This window comes from Euleptes europaea, chromosome 19 (assembly GCF_029931775.1).
Source record: "Euleptes europaea isolate rEulEur1 chromosome 19, rEulEur1.hap1, whole genome shotgun sequence".
NCBI lineage: Eukaryota > Metazoa > Chordata > Lepidosauria > Squamata > Sphaerodactylidae > Euleptes > Euleptes europaea.
In genome coordinates, this window is record NC_079330.1 from 7,524,436 (window position 1) to 7,536,505 (window position 12,070).

The 12,070-nt window shown below is 43.4% G+C and overlaps 1 protein-coding gene across 1 annotated transcript in view; it reads left to right on the forward strand.

The window, feature by feature from the left end:
- The first annotated feature begins 10,572 nt into the window (after positions 1-10,572).
- GABRD (gamma-aminobutyric acid type A receptor subunit delta) overlaps positions 10,573-12,070 on the forward strand; it is a 40,100-nt gene continuing 38,602 nt past the window's right edge. Inside the window, exon 1 of the mRNA XM_056865526.1 lies at positions 10,573-10,612. Coding sequence (XP_056721504.1) covers positions 10,573-10,612 — 40 coding nt within the window. The remainder of the gene's footprint in view (positions 10,613-12,070) is intronic.

Here is a 12,070-nt window from a genome sequence, read left to right on the forward strand (position 1 = left end):
TTGGAAACGTTATAAAAAACATCGCTTTAAAAGAGTTTGGAAACGTTATAAAAAACATCGCAATGCATTAAGAGTTTGGAAATGTTATAAAAAACATCGCAATGCATTAAGAGTTTGGAGATGTTATAAAAAACATCGCTTTAAAAGGGTTTTTGGATACCGCACTTTGTATTCCCAGCGATGTATCAAGAGTTTGGAAACGTTATAAAAAACATCGCTTTAAAAGAGTTTGGAAACGTTATAAAAAACATCGCAATGCATTAAGAGTTTGGAAATGTTATAAAAAACATCGCTTTAAAAGGGTTTTTGGATACCGCACTTTGTATTTCCAGCGATGTATCAAGAGTTTGGAAACGTTATAAAAAACATCGCTTTAAAAGGGTTTGGAAACGTTATAAAAAACATCGCAATGCATTAAGAGTTTGGAAATGTTATAAAAAACATCGCTTTAAAAGGGTTTTTGGATACCGCACTTTGTATTCCCAGCGATGCATTAAGAGTTTGGAAATGTTATAAAAAAACATTGCTTTAAAAGAGTTTGGAAATGTTATAAAAAACATCACAATGCATTAAGAGTTTGGAAATGTTATAAAAAACATCACTTTAAAAGGGTTTTTGGATACCGCACTTTGTATTCCCAGCGATGTATCAAGAGTTTGGAAACGTTATAAAAAACATCGCTTTAAAAGGGTTTGGAAACGTTATAAAAAACATCGCAATGCATTAAGAGTTTGGAGATGTTATAAAAAACATCGCTTTAAAAGGGTTTTTGGATACCGCACTTTGTATTCCCAGCGATGTATCAAGAGTTTGGAAACGTTATAAAAAACATCGCTTTAAAAGAGTTTGGAAACGTTATAAAAAACATCGCAATGCATTAAGAGTTTGGAAATGTTATAAAAAACATCGCTTTAAAAGGGTTTTTGGATACCGCACTTTGTATTCCCAGCGATGCATTAAGAGTTTGGAAATGTTATAAAAAACATCGCTTTAAAAGAGTTTGGAAACGTTATAAAAAACATCGCAATGCATTAAGAGTTTGGAAATGTTATAAAAAACATCGCAATGCATTAAGAGTTTGGAAATGTTATAAAAAACATCGCTTTAAAAGGGTTTTTGGATACCGCACTTTGTATTCCCAGCGATGCATTAAGAATTTGGAAATGTTATAAAAAACATCGCTTTAAAAGAGTTTGGAAACGTTATAAAAAACATCGCTTTAAAAGGGTTTTGGATACCGCACTTTATATTCCCAGCGATGCATTAAGAGTTTGGAAATGTTATAAAAAACATCGCTTTAAAAGAGTTTGGAAACGTTATAAAAAACATCGCGGTGCATTAAGAGTTTTGAAATGTTATAAAAAACATCACTTTAAAAGGGTTTTCGGATACCGCACTTTGTATTCCCAGCGATGTATCAAGAGTTTGGAAACGTTATAAAAAACATCGCTTTAAAAGGGTTTTTGGATACTGCACTTTGTATTCCCAGCGATGTATCAAGAGTTTGGAAACGTTATAAAAAACATCGCTTTAAAAACATCGCGATGCATTAAGAGTTTGGAAATGTTATAAAAAACATCCCACACTGAGCTTCTTTACCCTTCTTGGGACCGGCATCTGAATGTTACCCGTGGTGGGACATATATCATAGCCTACAATTTGAAAATGAAAGCTTGGTACAAAATTTTGCAAGATGCCTTCTGAAGGACTGAAGAAGAATTGTTAAATTGCCAAGAATTTTAAACGGCCGTATCCTCCATTACTATTGGCATCCATTGGACTACATGAGATTAGCTTGTCGAAGAAGAATGTGTACCTTGTTTGGACACTTAAAAATATGAATATTTATGAATGACTTCTTGTAGGTCTTTTTGTGTCTCATATTGTCTCATATATAATGTCTCATATTGTATGTAATTGAACGTATACTTTCTCATATTGTATGTAATTGCACGTAGCTATTTATAAATCTATTTGCACTTTGTTTATGTAGTGTTTCGCTCCTGTACTAGCTTCTAAATCCTTGGATAATTGTACAGTGGTGTCTATTTTCTCCTCAACCTCCAGGTACTAGCTGGAGATCTGCTATTACAACTGATCTCCAGCCGATACAGGTCAGTTCACCTGGAGGAAATGGCAGTTGGACTCTATGACATTGAAGTCCCTCCCCTCCCAAACCCCGCCCTCATCAGGTTCCGCCTCAAAAAAAAAGTATTTTTTCTTTTCTTCTGTTAATGAAAAATATTGCTTAATCGAAAGGGGTTTCTTTTTTGTTTGTTTGTTTGTTTTTTCCCTTTCTTCCCCCCCCCCCCTGTATTCCCACTTAATACTGAAAACCAATAAAAACTTTTATAAAAAAAAAAACCCTGCCGGTGGCAAAGAGGAACCTGGCAACCCTACTTGCAAAGCATAATATTAATTAATTAACACATCCTACTATAAGCATGTGTGTGTGTGTGTGTGTGTATGCTTATAGTAGGATAATAAGGTATTAATTAATATTATGCTTTGCAATTATTTAATGGTTTTATATTAGTCTAGGGCCACTAATGCATGGGAGGTTTTGCCTTGGATTTATATATATATAAATTTTACCTAGGAGATTACACTTTCATGTTTACTGATGTCCGAAATGTTCTTAGTAATATTTAGCACGCAGAATGATCATAAAAGAAAGAGTAAGAGATAAAATTTATTCATGCCCTAGTGTTCCCTATTACTGTGTATGGGTGTGAAAGTTGAGACAATGAAGAAAGCTGACTGGAGATTTGGGGTGGAGCCTGGGGGGAGTCTGGGGAGGGAATTGGCCATTTTTTTCCAGTGGAACCAATCCTGCCATCTGGGCACATGAACGCACAAGATCAATTGTCATTCCAGGAGATCTCCAGGCCCCACCTGGAGGTTAGCAACCCAGTTTAGGTGAGTTGTGAGCATAGTCATTCCTCAGGGTTCAGCCCCCACCCTCTCTTAGTTGGAGGGCTGGTGAGTGCTTCTTGTCTTTTTTGCACGCAAACACATAATTATTTTACAAGAAATTATCAATTGTTAAAAATCCACCTCAGCCATTGCAACCTACGCTGAGGAAGGTGATGGCCAAACCCCCTCTGAATGCCTCTTTCCTTGAAAACTCGGTGGGGTCGCCATAAATCAGCTGTGACTTGACTCTACTTTCCGCAGCCAAGGATCAAGGGGGAAAAGGTCTTCCTAGTGATTAAGGGCAGCTGGAACATCTGCAACCCTGGTTGAGCTCATGCATGAACTATGGAGGGGGCAAGATTCTTCGAACTTGAGGCGTCATCTCACTTTCCAAATTAGCTCTGCTCATGCAACTTCACCAACTGGAGTTTCTCTCTGGAAAGCAGTACCACAAACCCTGCACGATTTGCCCCTTTCTTCAATTTGCTTCTGACGGAGTTTTATAAAGCACAGCCGAGATCATTCTTGCTTCTTTCACAAGCGGCCTGGTGGTTTCTGTCCTTTTCTCCCAAAGCCCCCATACTTCATTAAGGCATAATCACAAGCAATTTATGAGACGTTTATTGACCGGGAGAATGAGGAAGGTTGGCTGAGCGCTCGCCTTAGGAGTGCCATTTCAGTCTACTGCGCTTGGATTGAAAAGCTCACCTTCGTCAAAGCAGAAAGGATCCAATCATTAAAACAAATAGACCGTAATCACAGGTAATGTCCTTTTCATTCCATGAGTAAGTGCAGCTAGCTATCAAAGAGCCTTTTAAGCAAAGGTTCTGACCCCAAGAGACCTGCTGGGCCTTTAAGAGTCACAAAGAAGGTAATGCTTCACCATGCATAACTTTTCTTTGTTTTTAAATTATTCTTAACCGTGGCAAAGGTGGTTATACATACCGTGGCAAAAAAAAAAAAATCCCCACATTTCTGAATGCAGGTGTCTGATGCACTAGGGTCGCCACCCTCCAGATGGGGCCTGAACATCTCCCAGATTTACAGCTGGTCAGATGGCAGAGATCAGTTCCCCTGGAGGAAATGGCTGCTTTGGAGGGGTGGCGTCTATGGCATTTTACCCTCCTGAGGTCCTTCCCCTCCCCAAATCCTGCCCTCTCATGAACACACAAAGCTGCCTTATACTGAATCAGACCCTTGGTCCATCCAAGTCAGTATCGTCTACTCTGGCCGGCAGCGACTCTCCAGGGTCTCAGGCGGAGGTCTTTCACATCACCTACTTGCCTAGTCCCTTAACTGGAGATTCGGGGATTGAACCTGGGACCTTTTGCATGCCAAGCAGAGGCTCTACCACTGAGCATGGCCCTCCCTAAGGTTGTACCTCCAACTCTCTGGGAATTTCCCAGCAGGCAGCAGGCAACCCTAATCAGTGATTTTAGCTTTGCAGCAGTTTGCAATGACAAGCCAACCGAGCCAGAGTGCTTGCGGTTTCAGCCAGTATGGTACAAATCTCTGCAGCCCTCAGTTGGGCTAGGACTGCCAGCTCGAGGTTGGTAAATTCCTGGAGGTTTGGGGGCAGAGCAGGGTGACTGCTTCACCTTTCTTACTGTGCATGCTCAAATGGTCCAGGTAGCAAACTCCATCCAGGATGAGCACCTCAGGGCATTGCTTAGGGTCACCAGCTAGCTTGGAAGACAAACGGCCTGCCCATTTCTTTTTTTCCTCTCTGCTCAGGCTGGCACGTCGTCAAGAAATATAATTGATTGAAAATTACCAGCCAAATCCTTCTTCAGAAGGCTCCCCCCACCCCCCGATATGCACATCTTCTAGCAACCATTTTTGGCTCCTTTTCTCCCCATTTTTATTTTTAGAATTGGCACCAAGAGTGCTAACTCCTCTAAAACGAAACCTCCTTCTACATCTGAGTGACAATTTCTTTGTTGCCGTTTTTTAATTTGCATTTCATTCCTCACCCCCTCTCCATTGCATAAACGTTGCCACGGAGAAAGGGGGTGGGGGAAAGGTAACAACGTTCTCCTGTACTGTCTTGAACCTGGCAAGATCTATGTCTGTTTTGTACATATGGAGCACGGGGGGTGGGGTGGGGGGGAAAGCTATTTTAAATTAACTCAGGTTACTTTCCCATGGTATAAGTGCTGACAGAAGGCCTCGTAGGTTTGCTTTTTGGTGACTTTCTTTCTGCGAGCTGCTTATTAAAATGCAACTATGGTTTTTTATTATTTCCGTGTATTATGTTATTTTTAGGGCTGCATTTTGCTTCAGGGACTTTGGCTGCCAGTGTGGCGCGCACAAAAGCCCTTGTGCGGTTCAATTTTGTGACAACAGTTAATTATCTTAAAAACTACACTGTTCTCAGCCTTAAACTAGTGGTTGGATACAATCAGGAAGGGTGCCGGAGGGCATTTTCCCCCTCCAGTTTAAACCTCAAACAGTAGTAAATCTATGAGCTTAAAACCTTGTTTACTTACAGTACCACCATACAGATCTTTCTGGGTACAGTAGAACCTTTCTCCGCTCGAGGTTCTGCTCGTGTGCCAGAAGAATGCAAAGATGGTTTCATTTCAGGAATCAGATCAGGTCCACTTGGAAGTCTAACATGCAAGGAGGAATTCAGGTGTGGATTTCAGAAACATTTGACGAACCTACGAAGTCACCTTATTCCCAGTCTGGGTTGTGTCACTCCGGACAACGCTCCTAAGGACTGCCTGAAAAGAACCACCTTGATCACTCTGCAGAAAGATACAAGGGACGGTGCCAAATTAGCTTGACAGGACAGGAAATTCCAGCGTCTTCTCAGTACCACCACCAAGAAGGCCTTTCCCCATATAACCACCCGCTGAAACTCTGAAGGCAAAGGAACACTGATCGGGGCCTCTCCAGACAGTCTGAGCGGTTGATAGGTTGTACTCTGGTCCTAACCTGTTGAGGGCTATCAAGATCAAAAGCCAGAAGTAAGAAACCTCAAAGTAAGTTCCCCATCTTCTAAAACCAAAATTAAGACAGTTCAGAGGCAAAAAGAGATTAAGCCCCCCTGATTCTTCTGGGATTTACTTCTAATTAGGTACTTCCGAATTTCAGCGTTAGGTGCAACGTCCAACCCGCCTCCCCTAAACCATTTATTCTGGATTAATCCAACTGCTGCTAATAGGATGTCTCTAGAGCAGCGGTTCCCAAAGTGGGCAGTACCACCCCCTGGGGGGCGGTGGGATTACCTAGGGGGTACTAACAGGCAAGGGGGCAGCAGGGAGACGCTAGAGGTGGGCCCCTTCGACTACGTTGTTCACTGATTTACAATAGATCAAGCTGTGGCACCATGCTGGCAAATTTGGTGGAAACTATCAGGTTTTTGTTTTCCAGACTTTGAAGAGCTGGTACCACTGGATCAAGTTCATCAGTTTTGTTGAATAAATTTCAACCAAAAAGTTTTAATGTGGTTTTGAACAGATGTGCAATTAATTGTTACTGTTTTGAAATTTTATTGTTATTATCTTCTTTAGTGAGTCATGCAAACTCCTATTTTGAATAATGCTTTTTATAGGATAGGGTAGGGGGCACTGGGGTTGAGTTTGTGGAACCAAGGGGGCAGTGGCTTGAACAGTCTGGGAACCACTGCTCTCGAGGAAGCTGTTTCTGCCTGACATTTTTTGTAGTGTATTTAGAGGAGGAAGTGATGAAGAAGACAATCCTGCAGTTTCCATGGCTTACTTGGTCCATCCTTGAGGAGCTTGGGCAGACTATCTCATGACAGAACGGAGCTCCCATTTCCAACCTCTTCGCATCTGTCAGAGCAGATTCTGAAGCTGGGCCGCAGCCAGGTGAGGGGAGGAGTTTACAACAGATCCATCTTCGAAAGGAGGAAATAAGCCAAGGGAAACTGCACCAGACACCAAAGCGAAGAAACGTTAATGAGCAGCAACCAGGAGAGAACTTGAAATGAGAATGGGAAATTCGTAGCCAGTGTTTAAGGCTCGTAGATTTCCCGAGAGCTTTGGAGCGCCAAAACAACTCTTAAAAAGGAGGATGGGGAGTCTTTAAACAATGGTGGAGGGGAAAATAATTAAAACCTGAGAAAGATTGTTTTCTGCTGGGATAGAGAGAGGTGTGGTATGTGAATGCACCAGGGCCTGAACGCACGCATGCAGCTGTGTACAACAAGTTGGTTCCAGAAGGGATTGGGGGACAAATCCACCCTCTCTGTCACTTAAGGGAGACTCAAACTGGCTTACAATCACCTTCCCTTCCCCTCCCCACAACAGACACCCTGTGAGGTAAGTGAGGCTGAGAGAGAGTGACTTGCCCAAGATCACCCAGCTGGCTTTGTGTGTAGGAGCGGGGAAACAGTTCACCAGATTAGCCTCCAACGCTCATGTGGAGGAGTGGGGAATCAAACCCAGTTCTCCAGATCAGACTCCGCCGCTCCAAACCACTGCTCTTAACCACTACACCACGCTGGTGTATAATTAACTTGTGGAACTCACTGCCACAGGATGCGGCAATGGCCACTGTCTTTGAAGGTTCCGAGGGCGAATGAGACACATTCATGAAAGAGAGGTCCATCAATAGCTGGGAACCATGATGGCTAATTGGAACCTCCACGTTCAAATGCATCGTATCTCTGAATGGTGGGGAAGGCTTTGGCCTCTGAATCCTGCTTGTAGGATTTCTAAGACGTCTAAATGACCACTAGATGCTGGATTAGATGGAGTACTGGTCTAATCTGGCAGGGCTTCTTCTGCTTCTGGTACTGACCAGTCTTTGGAAAACTCCTCTCCAGATTATTACAATTTTAAAATGTGGGATTCGCTGCCAGAGGATGTAGTGATGGCCACAGGCATAGATGGCTTTAAAGGAATTACACAGGTCTGCCAGTGGCCTCCCTTTCCTGGACAGGACAGGCGAGCCCGATCACATCAGATCTTGGAAGCTAAGCAGGATCAGCCCTGGCTAGTATTTGGAGGGGAGACTACCAAGGAAGTCCAGGGTTGCTATGTAGAGGAAGGCAACAGCAAACCACCTCTGTTATTATCATCTTGAGTCTATTAATTATAGGAAGGCCTTTACCCTTGCCAGGCCCTATCATCGGCTGTTTTAGAAGGGAAATATAAGAAGAGCCCTAGATCAGAGAGGTTATGTCCGTGTGGAACAGGGGACATTGAAACCATCGAACATGCACTGATATGTTGCCCATTCTACCACGAAGTTAGATCAAAGCTTATTTCCTCCCTACTTGGAAAATTCCCTGAAAAGTCAAAGCTTTTGTCAAAGAAGCTCCTATTAGGAGAAGACCCTCAGTTTACGCTCCAAACTGCCAAGTTCTGCGCTTTTGCTATTAAAATTCGCAGAGCTTTATTAGAGAATGATTGTTAGAATATTTTACAATTTTATCAATTTTAATATGATAATTTTAACCAGGGGTTGCTTTTATTGACCTTACACCTTTATAAGTACTGTGATTCTGCAGTGCAAAACTATTGAGTCTGGAAATTTTGATGTGTTGGCATGTGATTGGTTCGTCGACCGTATTAATAAATTTGAAAACTTCCTCTGTTAGACTGTTGCCTTGAAAACCCTACTGGGTGGCCATAAGCTGGCTGCGACTTGACGATACTTTACACACACACAGCAATAAGAGATTGAAAGAGCCTGACATCATTTGCTTTTGAGAACATTATTTATTGTTGATATTATTGCTTATTAAAATATTTTTAAAAAACTCTTTTGCTTTTAAATCAGTGCAGGGCAGACCATGATGAATGCAGCAGGTGAAGCAAAACATTCAGTGATGTTTAGCGGTGGAGGCGGTCTGGCTAGAAGAAGAAGAAATTCTTGGCGGAAGAAAAGCAGCAGGAAAAGAATGTGGAGCGACTAACACATGCCAAAGTAAGGTAACATAAATATGGAAGACTGCTGCATGTTCACTTTTGCAGTTTATTTATTTGCAGTTATTTCTGCTAAGATTAGTATGCCCTGACCTGGATAGCCCAGGCAAGCCTAATCTCACCCATTCTTGGAAGCTGAGCAGGGTCGTCCCTGGTCAGTATTTGGATGGGAGACCACCAAGAAAGTGCAGGGTTGCTTCACAGAGTCAGGCAATGGCAAACCGCCTCTGAATGTCTCTTGCCTTGAAAACCCTACAGCAGGGGTGTCAAACATAAGGCCCGAGGGCTGGATCCGGCCCCTTGAGGACTCTGATCCGGCCCACGAGCCAGCCAAGGCAGCCTCTTACCCCAATCTGGGCCGGTGAGGCGTGGCCTGGCCCGACCGAGTGATATTTATGTCATATCCAGCCCTCGTAACAATTGAGTTCGACACCCCTTCCCTACAGGGTTGCCATGAGACAGCTGTGACTTGATGCCGCCCTCCCCCAAATTATCATGTGTTCATTTAACTAGAAAATTGCTAATGAAAGACGGTACTGCACGTCTCCCCCTCCCTCCAACTATTCACCAGACTAAGGTCTTCCTCAAAACCTACTACCCTTTGATACCAGGACTAAGCCTTCTACATACAAAACTGGCTATACTACGGAGTCATGTCCTCTCTTGAAGTTGCTGCCCTTCTTAATTATTTGTAGATGTATTCTCTTTACAATTGAGACTTGCAGGGGCCTGCCTCACAGGGCTGTTGCGAGGTTGATCAAGGCTGTCGGGAGCCTAGAACTCATTTGTTTTAATGCACTGCACAACTGAGAAATTTGAATTTAGCATAGTAAGGTGGACCGCTTTCGTCTTAGGCACTGTATGCTGCGCTGCTGTTTACAGATATAGATTTTCTTGTCTTTCAATGTTTCCAAGGTGACAACTCATATATACGCTAAAAATTTCCATCCCTAGCAGGAGGTGGGGGGGTGCAATAAAGTAGCATGTCATCCTATAGCCCCCAGGGTGGGTAATAATCCACCCCCTCCCCGTAACCTCTTTCGCCATACACTCGACAAGATGAGAGGCACTTTTTGAAATCTCTGACAACTTAGATATTGGCATGGTATAGAGTATGAGAAGTATCAGAACAAAGGGCAGATCTGAGGAATCTCAAGAGAGAAAGGCGGTGCCTTTTTAAAATAGCTTCCATTTAAAAACAAAAATCTAATATTAGTCTCTCACAAAAGAGAAAGATTAGGTGAAATATTAATGTTCCCAATGGCTTGTGATTCCAGGGGATGAAACACAGCTGGGATCTGAATTGTACATCATGAAGAAAGAGATGATTTGTACATTTATGCATGCTGATCTCCTTCCCCAACACATTATTTACTCCGAGAACTGGGTGTTAAGAGGACTGCAGTACAAATTATATATTGGTAGCTTTTTGGCCTGGGGCGGGAGGAAGGAGAGATATTTCAAAGAGATATTTGGGGCCCAGATTAGTAATTTCTGTAAGGCTTTACAGAGTACAAAACCATGGTGCAATTTTTAGCTCCCATCTTCAGGCCAGTCCTGTGTGATAATTCACATTAGAGCTTGTGACCTACCCAGGGGCAGCCAGGGAACTGCGTGTCAGGGTTTAGTTCAGTTCTTATGGGCTGCCCATGGAGCACAAACCATAACTACTTACTAAATTGAATGGATTGAATTAACTGATGTTGTCAATTGCATTTCTATCCTCCTACCCTTCAAGGAGTTCAGGGCTTCCTACATGGCTCTCCCGTCCCTCATGTTAGCCACACAACAGCCAAGTGAGGTAGGGTTTTTGTGTGCGTGTGTACCATCAAATCACAGCTGACTTATAGCAACCCCATAGGGTTTTCAAGGCAAGAGACGTTCGGAGGTGGTTTGCCATTGCCTGCCTCCTCATGACGACCCTGGTATTCCTTGGTGGTACCCCGTCCAAATATTAACCAGGGCCGACCCTGCTTAGCTTCTGAGATCTGCTGAGATCAGGCTAGCCTGGGGCTATCCAGGTCAGGGCAAGGTAGGTTAAGCTGCAACTATTTTACAGAAATCGCCATGCAAAAGGGACCGAGAACGTATCTACGAGAAAGGGGCCGAAATGTGTCGGTTCCTTGGCAGTGAAAAACGGCACAAGCCCAAATGCGTTTTGCTCCAGGGCCCAAAATGACTTATGACATGGAATACTCTCTGTTTACCTGCCTGAAACAAAGAACACACATGGGGATAAATAAGCTGCTTGCACCTTCTGCCTGATGTCATTCATCCTTCTTGTGAATTTCTCCTATCTAGCGAGCTCACATCTGTTCTGAATTCCCAACAGATCCAGCAATTTCCTCTGCGACAAGTTCTTCTCGCTCTTGCAAAGCCTCAGCAGGAGAATTGGCATCTGCCAAAACTCCCTCTTGGGCATGGAACGATTACTCATAGAACAGCCCTGCCTTTTGTTTCATCGGCTCAGAACCCAAAGTCTTCTGCATTGGGTTCTGCCCATCCCACGTTAAGTAATGCAGATCACATTCACTGGAACATGTACGGAGTACCATTCCCACACCACAGAATATCCCAAACAATGTTATGGAACACACCAGTGTTTCTGCAAAAGAACTGCTGGTGTGCCTCTCATAAAAGGTCCCTGTATAAATAAGATATCCACCCGCAGACAAGCCTCTCTGTTGCCTCTCTGCATGAGTCAACAGCCCCAGCTTCTTCCAATCAGCCTCCGTTCAAGTTGGGGATTCTTCTGCATCTTCGTTTTATTGGATGTAATTGGATCATTCAGTCACTCCTAATGCAGAGACACAGCAGGATTACCCATGCTGCCTGTGGCATCTGTGTGTAAGACACTGCTCTGGTTTGCCTCCTTCCAGTTAACGTCTCTCGGGTAATCGAGAGAGCCCACATGGTGTAGTGGTTAAGAGTGGCAGACTCTGATCTGGAGAACTGGGTTTGATTCCCCGCTCCTCCACATGAAGCCAGCTGGGTGACCTTGGGCCTGTCACAGTTCTCTCAGAACTCTCTCAGCCCCACCTGCTGTGGGGAGAGGAAAGGATTGTGATTGTAAGCCGCTTTCAGACTCCTTAAGGTAGAGAAAAGCAGGGTATAAAAACCAACTTTTCTTCTTCTTCCTTTTCCTCCTCCTCCTGCGTCTCTGCATTGGATCACTTGAAATGGTCCATCATTCCAGAAATGCAGCAGAATTACCCACCCACCGAGGAGTTTGCCAGTTTTATCTCTGAATGAGT